The sequence below is a fragment of the Netta rufina genome (assembly GCF_964035555.1).
Source record: "Netta rufina genome assembly, chromosome: 4".
Lineage (NCBI taxonomy): Eukaryota > Metazoa > Chordata > Aves > Anseriformes > Anatidae > Netta > Netta rufina.
This window is the reverse complement of record NC_140127.1, coordinates 69,474,492-69,495,208: the sequence shown is the minus strand read 5'-3', so window position 1 is coordinate 69,495,208 and position 20,717 is coordinate 69,474,492. Positions and strand designations below refer to the sequence as shown.

The 20,717-nt window shown below is 39.9% G+C and overlaps 1 protein-coding gene across 5 annotated transcripts; it reads left to right on the top strand.

Annotated features, from left to right (window-relative positions):
• The first annotated feature begins 218 nt into the window (after positions 1–218).
• Positions 219–19,487, top strand: TACC3 (transforming acidic coiled-coil containing protein 3). Of its 5 annotated transcripts, XM_084285640.1 has the most exons (16): positions 219–277; positions 3,671–3,851; positions 3,999–4,144; positions 6,565–7,608; positions 8,783–8,876; positions 9,321–9,513; positions 10,204–10,256; positions 11,108–11,247; positions 11,336–11,447; positions 12,162–12,314; positions 15,497–15,573; positions 15,654–15,697; positions 16,603–16,763; positions 17,573–17,679; positions 17,892–18,012; positions 19,311–19,487. In XM_084285640.1, exons 2-16 carry the CDS (start codon positions 3,672–3,674, stop codon positions 19,377–19,379), a joined length of 2,694 nt encoding a protein of 897 aa, XP_084141766.1. In that variant the 5' UTR covers positions 219–277; position 3,671; the 3' UTR covers positions 19,380–19,487. The 5 variants fall into 5 exon arrangements, with proteins under 5 accessions (XP_084141766.1, XP_084141769.1, XP_084141767.1 ...); XM_084285641.1 differs by lacking the exons at positions 219–277; positions 3,671–3,851 and adding an exon at positions 3,881–3,914; XM_084285643.1 differs by lacking the exons at positions 219–277; positions 3,999–4,144 and having other exon boundaries at positions 3,812–3,851.
• The last annotated feature ends 1,230 nt before the right edge of the window (positions 19,488–20,717 follow it).

Genomic DNA, 20,717 nt, shown 5'->3' with positions numbered 1-20,717 from the left:
CAAAACTACAATTCCCAGCATGCCTCACGCGGCAACACCCCCTTCCGAGGCGCCCTATTGGCGCACCGCCCCTCTATCCCCGCCCCACCTGGCAGCGCTCTTTTCCTATTGGCTAAAGCGTTGTGAATGCCGCTTCCCATTCGCCGGTTGGAGCCGCCGTTGAAATTTGAAATCCTGAGGCGGCGGAGGTGGTGGTGGCTGTGGCGGAGGGGGGTTGGTGCCTGCTGGGTCCCGCTGGACGCGCTGAGGGGGCTCGGGCCCGGGTCGCTGCCGGCAGGTAAGGGCTGAGGGGGTTCCTTGGTGTGCTTTGGGGGGCGCTTGGGGGCCCCTTTGTGGTTTTTCGGGGGGTTGGGAGGGTTTTGTGGGGGTCTTATGAGGGGTTCTGTGGGGTTGGGGCCCAGAGGCAGGACTCAGGGGGCGGCGGGGGGCTCGGGAAGGGCTTGGGGTCGTCCTTGCGGTCGTCCTTGGGTCTTGGGGGCGATGTAGGGGGGTCTCTGGGGTGTGGGGGTGAGGGGAGGGGGTTCAGGTTCGGCTCTGTGGGATTGGGGTCCCCAGGGAGCTGGGGGGGCCTCGGTCAACAGAGATGCGCGTTTTTAGGTCGCTGAGGCCGCTTTTTGGTCCCCCATAAAAAAGGGAGGACGAGGGGGCTGGCTGCTGCCCGCCACGGCTGTTCTGGGCTGGGGCTGATGCGAATTCTCCCTCAAACGGTTTGGGAGTCGGGTGGCCTCTGTGGTCAGAGGCAGGCTATGACTGTGAAGGGCGCTGTTAACGGGAAAAGTCATTGCTGGTGCTGGGCTGAGGTGTTTGTGGTAGAAAGGAAAGACTTATTGAGGAAAGTCAAAGCGAGCTGGGCCTGTTAGCCTAGAGAAGAGGGTACTGAGAAGGGATCTCATCAATCTCTACAAGTACCTGAGGGGGCCATGTGAAGAGGATGGGGCCAAGCTCTTCTCAGTGGTGGCCAGTGATAGAACAGGGGTTAACGGGTGTAAATTGAACCACAGGAGGCTTCATTGCCGTATGAGGGAGAGCTTCTTTCTGGTTTGGATGATAGAGCACTGGAACGGGCTGCCCAGAGAGGTTGTGGAGTCTCTTTCTTTGGAGATGCTTAGAACCGGCCTGGATGTGGTCCTGTGCAGCATGCTTTATGTGATCCTGCTTGAGCAAGGGTGGACTAATGATCTCTGGAGGTCCCTTCTAACCTCAACCATTCTGTGAAAAGACAGCTGTCAGCTCTGGGGAAACACAGCAGCATGTGCCTTGGGTCACTTAGTGATGTGTGAGCTGCAGTTAACATGTGAAAACCAGCCCAAAATACCAGGTGTGAATGTTGGTTGTAATGTGTCACTCTGTCTGGGTTGAGTGCTCTGCATCTTAGCTGCTGGAGGGCTTCAAAAGGATAAATAAATAGGAAAAAATTGCTTTTGCTTTGCATGTTCAGTGCAGGCATTTGAGACCACACTGGTGTATTGGGTGTTGTGCCCCTGTGACTGGTAGTAACTAACAGGTAGCTGCTAGGAAGCCCTCAATTTATGAATTGGATTCACTTGTTGTCACCAGACTTATGTTCTCAAATATGGAATGGAAGACTGCTGCTTGTACATAAATAAATATTCTTCAGAAACATGAAGCAGTTTCATTTTGGGATTTTTGAGTGGCCATAGTGGGGGAAAACTTGTCTTTCACAACCCCTACTTGCATGAATTGGCTACTGACCACTTCAAGCAACGATGTCATTTTTTCTTACTTAAATATTTTAAATAAATGCAGAATTTGACTTCTAGACTTAATATCTAAAAGTCTGGACAAAAATACACACATGTATATGGGGTCAATTTGTTAGCCATTTTAGTGATCTGAATCTGGTGCATGTGTAGCTGAATAACAAGCCTGAAGTCTCCAGGTGAGCATCCCATGCTTAAGGAGCTTGTTTTAAAGGTGCTGCCAACTTCATCACATCTTAGGCTTTGTTTCTAAATTGATTGCACAAAATAACTAAAGAATTGCTATCCCAATTTTAGCTTGCACTGAAGTGCTTTACTTCAAGTTTTACAGGTTAATGTAAAAATATTTTATGTAAAATAACTTGGGCTAAAGTATGAGTGTGGTGAGAGCTAAAGAAGGAATGAAGAAATAGCAAATAGAGGCGTACTTGGCATTGCTTCCATATCTGTTGTTTGCATTCTATTGCTGATTAACACCCTGCTGTTGTCAGTCTCTCAGACAAAGAAGCTGAGCTTACTGGAGAGTAGGAAACAGACTTTCCCATAAGGATTATTGTAAGAGTGGGGAGATGAATATTCAAATTTCCATATTTAAGTCTCTGCATACAAGGGCAATGAGATTGAAAATGTGACAAAGCTTTCAGTGTGAGTGTTCTTGTTACCTCTTTACGAAAATTAAAATGATCATTTGGAGTCTCCCTCTGCTAATTTTGTTGACTGCATGATGGAGGGTGAAGAAAGAAGCTGATGGTCAGCTGTTTGTTCAAATCAAGCTTTTGAGATAACTTGGAATGGTTATCCAGTGCAGAAAGCCAACATCACTGCTTGATGATCCTGGTTATCTTGCATAAGTGCTGTCTGATGCCTTCTAATTTCAATTCCTATGAAAGAAATCACTTTGTCAGAGGCCTGGCAGATAGCTGAGCTATCCTTGGTGGACAATGGTTATGCCTAGATCTTGCTTAAAATGCCTCTTGTGCTCTGGTCCTTTTTGGTTGTTTCTGTTTGCTCAGTAGCAACACTGAGCATTGTTGCTTTAACGTTTAAAAACAGAGGAGACTCCAATGGGAATTAGAAGTAGACTGAGTTCAAGTACATAGAACATGTTGGCTTGCCTGGGATACTTGAAGTGTTCTTTTTGTATTTTTAGCTTATTTTCATCTTTGATCTTAGATGTTGTGGAAATTTTAGTTTCAAGTCTTTCACATTTTAAATATTAGTAAAATTAGACAAGTCTGTATGGTCTAGTGAAGCTTTGTGCATGTCTTAAAAGCAATATTTCATAAATATCTATTTATTACTTTTTTTTTAGATTTACATACTAGTAATGTCTATACAACAAAGGATTCTTAAGTATATGTGCTTCACAAAAGCAGCATGTGTTCAGACAGTGCTGGAAAAAGCTGAATAATTGTATTCAGGACTCTGATCCTAAACACACCCTAACTAAACACATTTGTGTTTTGCTGATATACAATGTAGAAATGAGACCATGTGAATAAAATAGAGGAATGATTGTCATCTGCCCCTTGCAAAAGCTGTAATTTTGCTTAGCTGGATGCCCTATTACAAGAGACATGACTGCATGTCACTGCTGGTTTTAAGGGGCTGAGAATGAAGAAACTTGCAAATGATAGAGCTCCTTCTAAAGTATGGGCAGCTTAATTAGTAGGGTAGTATGTTAACTGGAAAGCATAATATTAGCAATTAACTGCCTAGACCACTAGCAAAAGCAGAGGGGCTGGACAAATGCTGCATTTAGATGCTTTCATAGTCTCGAGGTACCTTTTCATGTCAGGATTTTGAATGCTTTTAAGGCTGCTTTTGAAGCTTTTTTTTTTCTTTTTTGCTAGCCAGTGTGAGGCTTCCAACTTCAGTTATCTGAAAGTGCATCTGGCTGACCACACCCTCTCATTCATGCAGTGATGTTGTATGTGTTGATATCCTAGAATGAGTCTGCAGATTTTAAATGCAGAAAATGGAGAAAATGGAGAAAACATCAGTGATGACCTAACAGCGGAAGACTGTGGTTTTTGCTTCGCACCACCGGAACCTACAGGAAGACCTTCCATTCTGCGCCTGTCCCAGAAAGAAAACTTGCCACCAAAAAGCGTGGCAAAAGCTATGAAGGTAGAGTTTTGCTTTCATATTGGTTATGTTCTTCTTCCTCCTATGATCTACACTACTGAACACGTATGCTGTTTGGAGCTTGAAGATGTTCTGGTGTTCATGTTCTTTTTTTCCTTCCCCCTGCTCACCCCTGTCCCTTTCTTAAAGGTAACCTTTCAAACTCCTCTAAGAGATCCTCAGACTCGAAAAATCTTGAGTCCTACCATGACGGACAAACTTGAGTCTACTTTCACACTTGATGATTGCAGTGAAGCCTTTCAGGATGATCTTTTATCTGCACCCGTCAGTATTGAGTAAGTAGAGTATTCACTGCTAGCAGCATTAGCAATGGGGGACATCTGCAAGCTAATTTTCCCCTTTTTAAGCCTGTATATTTAAACTGTAATATAATATTTTGTAACGAGATGGAAACAGTAAAAATAATGCTGACTTGATACACAAACTTCTTTCAAAGATAACTGTTACTACTTTTAAGAAAGCTTTCTTGTGGTTTGTAATATTGAATATTGAACTACATTTTTAATTCCTTTATTAACTGATTTCCTTCAGATGACTATAATAAGATATATTTCTTAGTGTATTTACTAGTAAGCATAAATAATTTAAGAGAAAAGTACTTTAGGCAGAGAATGTGAAACTGCTTCCTACGGTAAGGTTTTCATGCGAGGCTATGACTATTCTGAAGTTAATCAAGCCTTAAAACTCCATCTTTATGTTAGGTACTGCTTTATCTCTTTAGGCTTTCTCCTTAGGATACGTTTTCTGGAGGGTTAGCTTGAATTGCCACCTTGAGCCAGTGAGTGTTAAGATTAAAGGAAATCTAATAACACAGGGAATATCATGTCAATTCCAAGTAAGAACAGTCTAGCAGCCTGGGTCTTAAGGAGCCTGGTGGCACCTGTCTAGAGAAGAGCACAAGGTCTGCAGTGTTACAGTTTAGGGTTTTGTAACCTCTCCTTTACTACAAGTGTTGTTATAATGGTATAATGATAAAATATCTAAATAGGCAAGCCTCAATGCATATTTTTCTTACTGAATTTTTCAGCCCCTTCTTAAACTTCTGCAAACATCTGGTGTCTACAGTGCCCAGTGACAAGAAGTCTCAGATCTTAACTTTTGTCTTCTGTGAGGAAGTACATCCTTTTGTTTTCAGCTACCCTATAGTATTCATTTGATCCCAATTCTTGTGTTTGGGACAGGGAGAAGAGAGAAAGATTGAATGCTTACATGTTCATTAAACATTTAGGTTTGCTTCAGCCGTTAATTTGTATGTAAACTCCAGTTGAGAAAAGTACATCTGAGCAAACCACCTCAATTCTTAAGTAACTTAATTGTGTTTATGCCTCAAACTTATTGCTTAAATGAAGATTTGGTACATACATGGCTCAGTTCAGTTAAAAAGGCTAGCACCAAACTGGCTTTAGTTAGGGGGATGAGTGTGTGTCAAGATACCACTTTGGCTGTGCATATCTTTTCTACATTTAAAATATAAGAATCTGCTTGCAGCAAACAAGCTAAAGGAGTGGGTCTTGCTGAAAGAGGTCACTTTTGACTAGTTTCTGAATAAATTAAGCAAAGTTTCAAGCAGGTGTCTTGCTCTGGGCTGGCATTTATTAGGTTAAGCACTGAAGGAGAATGGGAGGGGCCTGAGCAGTTGAACAAGTCTGGGGCTGAACTATAGCAGGGAAGAGGCGCTCCAACCCGGTGAGAAGAACTTCCTGAACTCTATCTCCTGCCTTTGCTTTCAGGCTTATCAAAGTGGTATTTTTATTGACAGGCTTTTAATCATGTCCTGCTCTACAGCAGATATGAATGGCACATAGAAATAGCTACTTTGAGCAGGGACGAAACAATGGGAGGAAATCCTGTTTCAGGAAGTAATGGCTTAACTCTCTGTAGTCTGAGGCAAAGCCTCAGAAGTTAAGTTTGGGGAACTAACGTGGAGAGCAATGACTTGTAGACTACCAACCAGTAGTGAGTACACAAACTCATTCTTTAACCTGTTTCTTCTGCTGGAGAGTCTTATGTTTTACTTACTGGAGAAGTATTTGCTTGTATACTGCTTTGCTCTTCAGCTCTTGTGTTGTATTGAGTTCAGAGTGCCTGAAATGTAGGATCTGTTTTTGACATAAAGGCCTCTGCAGATGATATCCTGGTGGATACTTGCACCGGGGGTAAGGGGGGGGAAATCTGTTGGTGACCAGACAGAGCATTGACTAGAATGGGAGAACCTGAATCATAATTTAGTTTAGTCTGTCTTGTGACTTGGTCATGACTCATGGATGAAATTACACAAAAATGCACCACTTGTTGTGCCTTTTCTCAGACTCCTTGTTGTTAATAACTTCCTAAGCAACGTGTATTTCACACTGCTTAGTGACAGAGAAATGTCTGTAAGTTGTAGTGAGTACAGGTCATCAGAGGTGACTGGCGTAAGGTAGCTGTGTGTAGAACTGATGGCTTAAGAATACTAAGTACCTTCAAAGATTGATTTTTCATGTAGTTTGTGTGTGCTAGCTCATGATTTTAGACTACTTAGGTAGCATCTGGATTTTTGCTTTTAGGGCATTCTTTTGCTATCAGCTGCTCTCATTATACCACCAATTTTTATTATCTGAAGAAAGCTACTTAAGCAAATAGCATTTCACATCATATTTAAAGAGATATCTAAAAAATGGCTATATCATGTGTGATTTGACCTTTTTTAATGCAGCACGAGTCTTCAAAAGACTGAAGCTGAAGCAAGTAATACAGAGATAAATACGCAAATGCCAGAGAAAGTCAGTGCTGCTCCTTTCCCAGATGATGAGATGCCAGTGAAGAGCCGAGGTTCCTACAACATTGATTTTGATAACTTAAATGACATCAATCCCTTTCAGAGTTCAATGCAGCTTCAGAACTCTCCTGGAAATCTGCAAAAATCTCCTGTAAGAGTATCTAGCAGCTCTGGGAAAACTTCTGAAAAAGGTAGTAATTCTCTTCCACTGGATAGTACAGCTTCTTCAGCTATAGCAAGTACTGAGCACCCAAGTGAAGAGGAGAATACTTTTTTTGCTGGAAAAGAATCTGTTTTGACAGAGTTGGAGTCTAACAAACCCAAGCTGTCCCCAAAACAAACTATCAGTGACTCTGTGCAGGAGTCAACTTCCACAGAAGTAAACCAAGCTGGTAAATCTGGCAATCTGGGTCCTCGTAGCTCTGATATAACTGATTCTTCTAAAACTGGGGAATCAAAGCTTCAGAATGTTTCAGTAGCAGAAAAAGCTTCTGCAGAAGAGTTGAAGCCTCTGGAAGAACCTGCTGTCTCTAAAAGGGAACCCTCAGAAAAGCCTGGTGTCCCCAAAGCCGGACCAGTAAAACTGGAATTTGACTTTGATAATACCAGTGCTAGAAAACCACCGCCGAAGAAACTAGGTAAAAGGCCTGGTATTAAACCACCTTCCAAAAAAATTCCGACTACCAAAACAAAGCCAGAGAATACTGAAGTACAAAATAAAAGTAATGTGGAAGATGAAATTCCTGTTCCAAAAGCATCTTATAAGTTTGACTGGGACAAACTTGATGATCCAAACTTCAATCCCTTTGGAGGAGGCTCTAAAATTTCCACCTCACCCAAGTGCTCTGAACCTAGCTCTCAGAAAGCTGACCTGCAGGAGGAGCTGGATCACACCTCGCCAAGAAAGGAGCCTCTTCCAGTGGAGCAGGATAACAGACCAATTACTGGTGAAATTCTTGAGGAAAAAGAACCCAGAAGCCCGTAAGTAAATCTGTATAACTGAAAGTAGAAGGGCCTTGAACTCGTGTGAGGAAAAAGTAGTTAAATGGTATCTATCTAATAATAATTAGACTCCTACACCTCCTTGACTTTCTTCCTCCAAGGCTGGCTTGCTTATATTGCACATGGTAACCTTTAACACAACATGTTGCAGCAGCTAAGATTTTACTGGAGAAACCATGGCTAGCTCTTGGCAAAATGTATCTTTAAATTTGGAGGAAGGGAAGGGAGCAGACTTACATGGGAAGAGCATTAATGCCTTGGTCAAGTAGCTCTTTACCTACTCCAAGATGAAAGTGAAGTGTGAAATATCAGGTAACTATTATCTTTCAGTAAACAGGTAAGTAGGCAGTGTTGCATATCAGGTACTACATGGAAGAACTAGGCAGTTCTGTTCTATACTTAGTGTCTTGGCTGAACTCAGAGGTGCTGTTTCTGCCTTGCATTTTCTTGGTATCTGAATGCTATCTCCCATAAAAATGCTGGTTATGAAAGTTCTATTTTTTTTGGCACCAGATGAAGCAAGCTTCTCCTACTTGGGAATGGGAGATGATGTGTTGCCTTTTCTTGGAAGTGTAACTATTAAAATGTCAGCATTACAATAGGCAGCCAGGAACAAACCTGAAGGAGACTGCCAGGAGATGCTGATTTAACAGAAATGTTTGCTCTCCCAGTGTACTGTAATCAGCTACTATTTACCAAAGGGGAAAGTTATGCTGTCAGCATTAACTGAAGTATTGGACCTCTCTAATGAAGTTCTATGGCTTACACCAAGAATCACAGTGTTATTTTGGTGGAAAGAGCAGCCTGCTTGTAATTCTGCTCTTAATTAAACAAAAGCCTATCTTTAGTTTAAAAATGTTGGGCTGCTCAAATGGAAATGAGAAGGGTGTTAAGTGAACAGGAACAAGTAATACTGTTGTGATTTTTCTGCTTCCCACATAGCACTGCTTCTGGTGGAGGTAGAGCTTTGTCATTTAAGTTGTGACCAGGCAAGACGGAGAATTTACATCCTCATCTTCCTTGAAGCTTCCCGTACTTTGCAGTAGAAGCGCTCAAATAAGCTTATTTATTCAGTGCTTCAGTATATCTCATAGATAAAATTCAGAACTGTCTGTGACTGGGATTTTGACTTTTCCCTCCTCTTCCCACCAAGGGAGATCGGCAAACAGAATGTGGTAGAAGACAAGCCAAGAATGCAAGAAACGCCAGGAGTTCAAGAAGCTGAACTTCCAGAAGCACCGGCAATGGTAAGGTATAGAAAAGATAGCCAGCTTTTACCAAGTTGTTCCTTGGAACAAAGTTCTTTGCAACTTAACCTTGTCAGACCCATGTTTGATAATTTAACCAAGAAATAGTTTTTTTTATGAAGCTTCAGCAGTTCTAGAGTAAATGTAAACTGTGTCGACTTGTCTTTTGAAGGTAACATCAGAGACAGACAATTGGTGTCTTGGTATGTGGTATCATTTTTGATCAGCAGTTGCGTACGAGGACAAACACAAGGGTGTGGATTCTTAAAAAGTGACTCCTGTACTTAGTGTTGGTACTGTTTATTTTCCCTGTCTGAATTACTGAGGCTTATTATCCTGGTTGCACAGCTAATTTGTGCCAAACCAATTTGATTATTAGTGACTTTCATATTGCATTTAAATTGTTGTTTTAAACAATAAAAAGGATTGTTCTTTTCTTTTCAGGAGAAGCAAATAAACCCATCTAAAGTGTCTCCAGCTAATACCCCATCTCAAGATAATTTAGTTTCTGCTGACAGTGGGAAAAGGTCAACGCCTGCAGAAGAAACCAAACCTAGCTCACACAAAACTGAAATAACAGCAGATGAGCAGACAGCAAGCACTGAAACTGAAGAGTTCTTCAGACCATCAGCAGAAGGTAAGGATACTCCTTCACAGTAAAATGGAAAGATATTGTTATAGTAACTTCTGTGCATGTATTTCTTTTCAGTTTTAGTACTGATTTTAGCTGTTATTATCTTCCATTTCCTTCTTCTGGAAGGATTGTTGGGGGGAAAAAAAGCCCAACACAATAACTAGCAGGGTGGGAAATGTACCTGAGCTTACTTCTAACTTTTTCTGTATTAATAGGTTAAGCTAAATTGAAATAGCTGGCTATCAGCCATCAGCTGCTTGTGAAGATGAAACTTGGGCTTGTGTAGAAATAATTTATTTGGGGCTTCAGTGGCAGCTTTTCGTTTTTTAAGAAGAAAACCTCTGCCCTTAAAATCACTTCTGGTATTAAGGGGTTTCTAAAGGGAGAACACTGGAGCTATACAACTACCTGTAATTGTGAGTCTTGAGGGTAACTGCAAGCCCTCAGCACTTTTTGAATAGTCGCTGCTTATTGCTATATGGATGGTCATTCATACATTTTAGAACTCTTTGCCTGATTTTCATTTTATTTCTTTTTGAGATAAAAGTGCAATATCTTTTAGTAGATGGAAAATGAGCTCATGAGATAGGAGCACAAACTTATTGCCTGTATACACCAGCATAGCTGTAGATGCTTCACTGTGAGATAGCAATGAAGATGCAATATTATCATATCATATCACTTCTTTTCCAGTTCTAGGAATGGGCAATGAAATAGACTATCTGGAGCAGTTTGGAACTTCATCAGTAAGTATTGTATTGAAATGCTTTGTTTGCCTCCCTGGCTGGGTGAAAGGGAAGCCATGAAGCCTTAAATGTTTTTGTGAAGTAACTTGACTTTGAACTTGCTTGCAGAAATACAGGTTTATTTCATAGGAGAGTGTCAATAAGGCATGGTGAGGAGGAGGAAATATAGTTATAAACAATTCTGCAAAGAATCAGGTGTCCTATGCTTCCAGTTTGCAGAGTTTGCCATTTTTCTTACAGTGGTGAAGTTCGGATGGATGACATTTCCCCTCTCTGCCAAAATGGCAAGAACAGCATGCTTTGAAAGTGCAGGATCATTGTTTTGAAAAGATTTTTTTAAGCCCTTCCGTTTCATGGGCTGTTTCAGGAAATGTTTCAGGAAATCTGACTCTGAATTGGCTATGTCATGTTTCAATCAGTTCAGCTCAGTTGTTGTTTTCTCCCGCTTTGGGCTGGAGTGGGAGTGGCTTTGAGTATAGAGTGAATATACTGAAATTAAACTTGGTTTTTAGTCATACTGTGTTTGTCCTTATTTTTATGTGAGTAAAAACAAAAGACAAGACTATGCATTCAGTTTACAGTACCATCTTTCAGTGTCTTTGCTGGTTTTGAATAGTTAGTAAAAGTTTGTCCTTTTGGCTCTATCTGTGAGCAGAGGACTGTTCACTTGATGTTACATAAGGACTTCAGAACTCGGTGCCCACAAGCTTATGTATTTTTCTCCTGAGAACAATACTCTGGCCACAGAAGAATAGGCTCACCCTCTCTCCAGAGGGTTATTTGTGTGGGGGTTTGCGTGTGTGTTATTCTATGAAGCAGCAAATCTACCAGTTTATGCCTCTTCCCCTCAGTTCAAAGAGTCTGCTTTGAGGAAACAATCTCTGTATTTGAAGTTTGACCCTCTGCTGAGAGACAGTCCAAGAAAACCAATTTTTGGCACTATTGAGACAAGTACAAGTATCATGACTGCAACTGCTCCACCACAGTATGGGTAGGTATTGATTTAATCCAGACTGTAGTATGTGGTGGTATAAGGAAAGGCAGTGCTGGAATATTATGTTGTGTTTGTTTGTTTTTAGCCCTGTTTCTGATCTAAGCAAACTGCTTGAGGAAGCTGAAAAGCCTGCAGTGAGTCTTCAAAATGAAGAGAAACCAAAAGGGCTAGATCTTCTAGGAACATTTACAACTTCTGTAAGGATGTCTGGAGTGATACTGGGTTTCATGTCTTTATTTTGGGGAAGCGATCAGCCAGAATCTGGAGTTAAGACTTACACAGCTTTTAAAGATTGCAGAATATTTGAGGCTTATTTTAATTGTTGTCCTAGAAAGGTTGGTTAACTACTCATATCAAAGCTGAACTTTTGGATGGACTTAATTTTCTTGTATTACAAATCTTTTTTTGTGGAAACTGATGGCATTGCACATGGTCTAGGAGAATTTGAACTGTTTTTAAAAACTGCTTTAATCAAGCAATCTTTTTTCATACAGCTGAAGCCACAAAAATAAGACAAACTTCTATTTTAATTGCAGTGCTGAGATGAAAAGCACTTTTTGATTAAACTTGATGCCATACAGTGTAAGCTTCAGAGCAATGAACACCCTTATATGAACAGATCTGCACACAGTATCCTGAAAAGGTGTTCTGTTTGCTCATAGGGAATAGTATGGTGTCATAACCATCAGAAACACAGCAGATAATTGGAGGATAGCACTCTGTTACACCTCAGATAACAATGTAGCTTTATAAAATACCTACAAGATAAGAAAGCCATGGTAATTAAGTTATGGAGGTATTTAGGGGGGCTTCTTATTGGGATATATTCATTTACACTGAATAATCTATCAACAGTTAATGATTGCATAAAAAAGTCAGAATCACTTAACTCAGCTTTTACCTCCTCACAGGACACAGATTCCTTAATCCCAGACTCCTTCACTAGTGACATTTCTCCACTCCATTCTGCTGCTTCCACAGATGCTGCGGTGGATGCTATTATAGATGTACTAAAATATAGCCAAAAAGACATGGATGCAGCTGTTGAACTGGTTAAAAGAGAGGTATGGTGTCACTTGACTCTGCATAGCCTTGAAAATAATTTTTGTTTAGATTGTGTTGTAGAGTTCCACGCTTGGCAATTCTATCAGTCATACTTGACATAAACATCTCATCCCCAAAAGCTTGTTGTGTTCTTGATAAGAACAGTAGGTGTAGAACTCTGAAGAGCTGATATCTAAGGAAATATGTGAAACTTCACTTTTAGTTGGGTTCTGCCTTAGAACCGATGCATATTAAAAAGCATTCTTGATCAGATTTGGGGCTTGATACCAGTTACCAAAATATTTTTTTTAAACTACCCAGGAAATACCTATTCTTACCAGTGGGAAGGAGGGGCTGCATTTTATATAACTATTCCAGTAAAGCAAGATAAATCTGTAATGTCAATTCAGTGTGGTGATAACTTTTTTTTTGTGTAATAGGGAGGCATGTCAGTATGTCCAGCAACTAAAATAAGTGCTGGGGAGATCCAGAGCTCCCTCTGGACTAACATTAGTTGGGAGGGGCAGAAAGAGTCAATGGGATTTTAAACATTGACTCACAGAATGGCTGAGGTTGGAAGGGCCCTCTGGAGGCTGTGTGGTCTGACTCTTGGTAAGGCAGGGCCACCCAGAGCAGGTGGCCCAGGACTACGTCCAGGTGGCTTTTGAAGCCCTCCAAGGAGGGGAGCTCCACAACCTCTCCAGGCAACCTGCATGGTAAAAATAATGTTTCCTGATGTTCGGGGGGAACCTTTTGTGTTCTAGTTTTTGCCTGTTGCTTCTTGTCCTGTCACTGGGCACTGCTGAAAAGAGCTTGGCTTGGTCTTCTTTGCATCTTTCCTTCAGGTATATACAGACATGGATGAAATCTCCCTGAGCTCCTTCTTTTTCCATGCTGAACAGTCTCAGCTCTCCTCGTAGGATAGGTGCTCCAGGCCTTTCACTATTTTGGTGGACCTCTGGACTCTTTTCAGTGCTGGGGGACCCAGAACTAGACCCAGCACTCCAGGTGCAGCCTCACCAGTGCCGAGTTAGAGAAGGATTGCGAGAGGAAGGATTGCCTTTTTCCCTGCTGCTGATACTTTGCCTGATGCATCCAAGAATAGTTAGCCTTCTTAAGAGCAAGGGCGTGTTGCTGGTTCGTTTTCAAATTGATGTCCACCAGGATTCCTAGATCCTTTTCTGCAAAGCTGCCTTCTAGTTGGGTGCCTCCCAGCATGTGTTGGTGTCATTTGTTCCTCCTGAGGTGCAGGAGTTCGTACGTCTCTAGTGTGTTGAGGTCCTTCTAGATGACAGCATGACCCTCTGGTGAATGGGTCACTCCCTTTTGCCTCATCTGTGAACTCATTGAGGGTGCACACTACCCCCAGTCATCCAGATTGTTAATGAAAAAGGTAAATAGGACTGGACCAAGTATTGATGCCTGAGGCACTTCCCTCATTATCTTCTGTAACTAAATCACTACAGAAATTGCTTTTGAAACCCCACCTTCTCCCTGATGCCAAAAGAATAGTGTATTCACTCACTTTAAAAAATCTGGATACTTAATTTATTATAGCTTTTGGATTATGTGAATTCATGAATATTGAATATTTTAAGAGAAGGACTGAAGCACCAGTTCCCATAAAGCTAGTTTTCACTTCAAAATTAACTGCAGAAGAAAAGCATTCTAAATTCCAAGTGAATATTGCAACCAGTAAATTCCCTTGGTGAAGGTGACCTGCAGCCTATTGCTGCTTTACAGTTCTTTTCTTTTTTAGAGTATAAAAATACTACCTTTTCTGGGAGTAACTTTTACCCAGTATGTTGTCTAACACATGAAATGGGAAATGTGTGGCTCCAGCAGGGGTCACCTCTTAGTGCGCTGATCTGAAACAAAGAAGTTAGAAGAACAGGGAGCAAAGCTTATAATATTTTGAACATAATTCTTTGAAGTGAGATATTAGAGCATCATTTTAAACATGGAGAAATAGTTGCAGCAAGGCAGGTGTGACTGTTATACCGGCTATTGGGGCTCTTAAAAATGGATAGAAGTGCTCGGGTTTACTGTATTAACCTGAAAGCAAGATGGATCGAATTTACGATTTTTGTGAAACACCTCAAGCTGAGATGAGAAGGAGAGAAAATGTGTTTTCCTCCTGAGCAAATATATCGTTTCATGAAAGCTTGTCTACTGAACCATTTCAGATGAGTTTGCTAATGAAAGCTTCTATCTTAACATGCTTCTGCTGTTTTAACACTTATTTCTAGCTTAACTATTATTGATGCCTTCTGCAGGCATACCTCTTGAGTTGAAATGTTCAGATTCTCCTTATTTTATATTCTTTTTCACTCATGACTTGCTTCCTGCCATCTGAAATACTACAGTACACTTAAAATGCATTTACTCTTAAAACTGCTTAAAAAAAAAACAAAAAACAAAAAACAGTATACTGCAGTGTACCATGCAACTTTGAGAGGAAGACAGCAATAATTAAGTGCACTTACCTTTTTCTGTTCAAATTTCACAGCTGTTTTGGGCCTTGTTCGATGTTCAAGGCCTCCCACACTGTGCAGTCAACTTATCAACATTATGGCTAGTAATAGAAATTCCAGGACAAAACTGAATTCCTGGGGTTTGCACAAACTATTTAGTATTAAGCAGTAAAAGCACTCTTTGCTGTTACTGTGAGCTCTGCTTTAATTAAACTGATGTGAAATAGTTACATTTATTTTTAAGATGACTGAGGTGTCTTAAATTTGGAAACATGTTAGGGAGTAAGTTGAGTATTGAATAAAGATGACTCCAAACAGCAAATTAATCTTGACCAGCTTAGTCTTTCAGTATTTACTGTCTGTCTTGTGTTATGATCAGTAGATGTGTGACTGACTTTTTATGATTTGTAAATAAAAAGGGAATATATGTCACCTGAGAGCATTACTGGCCAATGAGCAATGTGTAGGATGGATAGGAGCAAGCAAATGGTGGACTTGCCAGCTGAGAGAATTTGGTAACGCTGAGAATTGTGCAGTTTGAATTCTAGTTTTCACGTACATCTTACGTGACTCAAATTTGTAAAGAAATGTTTCACTTTGAACCTGTTAGGCAGTTAGAGTTTGAAATGGGGAAAATTAAGTATAACTAAGCTACCCTTTGGACCATTCCTAGTATCAAATCTTGTATCACTTCATGTGAAAGAGACATGTTTACTTTTCCCTGAAAGGTTCAAGAGAAACAGTTGGAGACTCTCGAATGGAAAAAGAAGTATGAAAAGCTTCATATGGAATACAAGGAAATGGGGTAAGTATCTCTTCTATGCCAGCTTATTTACTGCAGCTGCTTCTTCCATCTTATAGTCTAACTTTCTTTTCTTTTTATAGAAAAATAGTTGCTGAGTTTGAAGGTACAATAACCCAAATGATGGGTAAGTTCTGAATTTGCATTTGAAATTATTCTGGGGGCTGTGCTTAGCCTAAGGTTGCCAACTGAACTGTTTCACTTCTGATGTCATTAATGTTTCAAGTGCTTTGAGGGTGAATAAGGTTTCAGACAAGGTACTTAGAGGGTAACATTTCAATGAATATTCACATAGACATGGCTGTGTGTTGATTTAGTAGATAATGACATTGGGAGGCAAGCATGAGCACATCTAACATCCTCTGACACTCCAGTGGACTGTGAACTACCAGTTTATTAAAACTGGCAGATCCAGATGTCTGCAGCTTTCTTAACGGTTCATTATCTGGCCTTAATTAAGCAATGGGATGTCAGTAGGAGATCTTGCTGGACTGATCTGCCCTCTGCTTCCATCATGTTTGTCTTCCTAACTTTGAAGCACATTAAGTGAAGTTCTTGTTACATAGGTACATTGTCCTAGCTGAGAAGTGAATTAGCCAAATCTGTGCCTTGCTTAAATGTAGTTCCTTTTCAGGAAACTGAAGAGTATGCTGTGTCTTTTGTATGTATGCTTTTTTTAAAAGTAAGCCTATGGGAAATGTAGCTCAGGCGTGCTAGCGAAAAGTTGTCCTAGAAAGGTTTGCCAGGCTAGTTTGTCTTGTTATCCCAGTCTTCTCCAGTTATTCAACTATTGTGATAATCACAATCTTTAATAGCCTTGGGGTTAGTACAAGAGAATATGTAGCAAACTAAGAGAATACTACTACTTTACTAAAAGTAAAGATACAGCCTCCTTTTTGGAGGAGACATTATGCTATGAAAACATCTTTTCACAGTGTTATCTGGTGGGTTACTTGTCCATATTATAGATCTAGCTTTATACTAATTCAATAACAATCAATAATGTAACCCTGTTACCTCCAATTTCTTTAGAGGATGCTCAGAAGCAAAAGGAGCTTTCAAAGAAAGAAATGCAGAGGATGATGGAAGAGAAGCAACAAGTTATTTCAGATCTGAATTCTATGGAGAAATCTTTTTCTGAACTCTTTAAGAGATTTGAAAAACAGAAAGAAGTGCTGGAGGGTTACCATAAAGTAAGATGCTATAATGCAAATAATATTCTTCCAAGATAAATAAGACTTCCTTTCCTATTAGAGAAGATCATAAGTTATGCATTTCTAGAGCAGCCATTAATTAGCTAGTAGAGGCACAGCCTGTAAAACAAGTTGTCTGCTTTAAAGATTTAAAAATGTTCTATTATATTTAGTGGCTGGCTTAAAGTATGATAATGATCTTTCTGTTAGAAGCCAAAGGCTTTTCAAACAAAAATGAGCTGTTTCTTATTGTATGCATATTGGTTTTTCTGTTAATTATGAGGAACAAATCTATTGTAGCAACTTGTTGCATAAGGACAGCTTGTTTTCCCCTATGTAGCATTGAATGGGTACTGAAGAGGATTTTCTATTACAAGTCAAAATGATATACTTTACTGAATGTTCTCTAGCTTAAACTGGTGAAGTCAAACATACTCAGACTAGAAGAATGAAGTTAATGATGATCATAAGCTATGGTTTCTTACACAAAATGCTTAGACTTATTCAGCAGAAACCTATGCAGGACTTCATCTTGCATTCTTTCCATCTCTCCGCCCTGCTTTCCAAAGCCCTTTCCTTAGCGCAGAGTTAAAGCATCACCTGGAGACAGTGAGTTGCTGAAGTTAGGAGTTGGAATTAGTAGGGAGACTTGGCACTTGTTTCATAGCTTATGTTACTTGGCAATTTTTCCTCTTACTCTGATTGGTAAATACTGTCACTTTGGTGTAGTTAAGTTGCTGACTTGTGCAAAGTCTTTCCATTTTACCAACTAGTACATAAAAAGCCAACTAAACTTCTTCCTGGGGCAGAATGAAGAGGCTTTGAAAAAATATGCTGAAGAATACCTGGCTAGAATTAAGAGAGAGGAACAGAGATATCAGGCACTAAAGGCACATGCTGAAGAAAAGCTGCATCAGTAAGTACCATGCCAAGAAGCCAAGTACTAAGAGTGAAATATGCAGTTTTTCCCAGTTGTTGTCAAATGGGCTTTGCTTATGCCAAAACCTGGCTTAAAGTATTGATTTTGGGGGGTTGATCTTTAAAGAATGAGAATCTAGTGTGATTCTATGAACAGTTATACTGTGCTGTTTGAATGTGATAGAAACATCCATTTTGCTTCAATTCCAGAGCAAATGAGGAAATTGCCCAAGTACGAAGCAAAGCTAAATCGGAGACTGCAGCGCTCCAAGCCAGCCTCCGCAAAGAACAAATGAGGATCCAGTCTTTAGAGAGGAGCCTTGAACAAAAGGTTAGTCAAAATGCTGTGATTGAGTCTTTTTAATCTACTGCCTTAGACAAGCTGAAGAAATACCTTGCACCACTACTAGAAATAGTCCTAATAACTGCTGTTTTAGGTGACTGCTGTCCAGGTAGGTGTTGGGAAATAAGTACTGAAATTGAGTCTTGACATAATTGATGTGTGCCTTATCTGTATATAGATTTTTTTTTTTTTTTTTTTGGAGCAAAAGGGCTTGTTCCCATAGATGGGTCACAGAAATGACCAATTGAGGCTGCTGTCTCAGGATGCTCTCTAAACTACTGAAGGAGTTAGTGTTTTGAAACTTAAACACATCCAAGAGCAGAATCTGGAAATGATCTTGAATAACTGTCTGATTCAGCTTGTTTGTAGACACATGATTTGTAAGCCATTAGCACTAGTCAAGCTGTTTTGTATTGGCTGAACTCTTTCAATATTGTTCAGGCCCTTAATCTTTATGAAACACTGCGATCAAATACACTTCATGGATGAAGTCTTGAAATGCTTTGTAAAGCCACATCAGTCTCCTTTGTTAGAACAAATAAATAGAAATATTTGAGGGTTGAAACATATATTGCTGGAAGTGCATGCTCTTAGTTCTACTGCATCGTGGTTGTACTTCTGCCAACACTGAAGACTCAAAAACAGATAATTCTGATTCATTCCTGCTGTTAAGAAAAAATATCCTGTATTTATGTCTTCACGGTTATGGCTAAGGTTTGAATAAATAAGTAAACAGTAGGCCTATAACTAGAAAGATGAGATGAGTCATTTAGCAGAGAACTATTTTTTTCCTGTTTAAGATTTTTCTTTTATTTTATGTTAGGAACTCTTATTAAAATGGTTTAACCACTCAAGCAATTAACACAAGCTGGAAACTACTACCACATGTCGGTAAAAGTACCGAAGCATCATCCCATGGAGATGTCTGTCTTGTGAAGTTTAAAATCCAAACCATTGCTATCATCTTGAATTTCAGTATACCTAACAAAATGACCTTGAGTCTGAAAAGTCTAAGTTTACCAAAATTTTTAGAAACAAATTGATCTATGGAAATCTGTTGAAGTAGAGAGAAATTACAGTTAATTCTGCTTCACTTCCTGGGGCTCTTAAGGGGATCTACATGAGATCTACAAAGTAGACTGTCCCTTTTGAGTAAATTTCTGTAAGTCACTAGCATATAAATGGACTTTCTATTCCATGTTGGGAAATGTGGCTTATTGTGACTCAGCTTGCTACCTGTAGTATACCTTACACGTACCTGTAACTCTTCTTTTTTTCTTTAACAGGCTAAAGAAAATGATGAACTAACAAAAATCTGTGATGACTTGATTTTGAAGATGGAAAAAAATGCATAGCTTAATTGTTCTTGTAAATATTTCTAGTTTTTCTGACTTCCTGTCCCGTGTGTTCATTCAGTCTTTTAATTATGTATTGGGGGAAAAAAATAAAACTTCACATTTGCACTCCTCTCGTATATTATTATCTCTTGTTGGAAATGTCAGTTTACCGATATGTTTATAAATACTGAAGTTCAATTTTCTCTTCTGGTACGTATCAATATATCGCCTACTTTCACATATGTCAGTGGAAGGAAAAACTTCTAATTGTCTTACCCTCAGTCTCTTCCCTGTGTGAGAACACCAAGATTCTGTGATGACCTAGCTGCTGATGAAGGTCAGCATTAAGGCCATGTCTGTCTTTCACTTCCTGCTGTGTCGTTTCAGTCAAAACTTTACAAAGTTAGAGGACTGTAGTTTTAAACAGACTAGGTGTCACATCCTGTCAATGGTGACTTATGTTCCTTCTAAATAAGAGACAGTTGTGAATCTTGAGAAGACCTGATAGCTGTTTGCAGTAAACCAGGCCAATTACTGATCTTGAAAGTGAATACTGAGCAGAATATTGTATAGGAGTGTTTTGTACTTTATTTCCAAGCAGGGCTTGGCGGTGGGGGGAAGAAGTTGTGGGATAATTTTTTCACTTAGTGATGTAAAAAAAAAAAACGAAAAACAACTCGGAACTTCAGCTTTTCTTTATTAAAAGAAAAATATAAACATGAGCTGAAGTGATTTGTTTTCAGATGAGCTAAGATGCCAAGGGACTGGAAAACAGGACAGACTTGCTTGCTACTCTACTGCCGTAATATTTTTCAAGTCATTAGTCTGATACTATTGACTTTCCAGTCAGCCATCTAGAGCTCTATGCCACTCTTACAGAAAGGCTTTGAGGAATGTAGTAGGCTGCAGGTCACAGGTCATAATGAAATCAGTTTTAATTAGGACAGAAGTAGATATGTCAGATAAGTTATTACCTGACAGACCTTCTACAGGATTGTCTCATTGTGTAAGCTATAGTTTTTCATTTAATATTACTGGGAGGTCATTCCCTCACTTGCCTAACTAGTAGCTGCATTTTTCTCTCAGAAGGGTTGTTGCTGCCGGGTGTGCTTGTAGCTGTACTTGGAGCTCTTCCCTTATTTGTTAAGGGTAGTTTGCTTGGGGCAGGAGGAAAAATGACTAACAGTACTTAAATCATAGAATCCGTGGTATACTCTGGCTAGGTAGCTACTCATCATTATTGGTATGTTTACAGGAAGCTGTATGTAGCTAGAATACTCGAGACCTGTTCCACTCTAGGGTTAACTAACACTTCAAAGCTCATGGTGTGTTGAGTTTTCTTTCACTTTGTAGTTT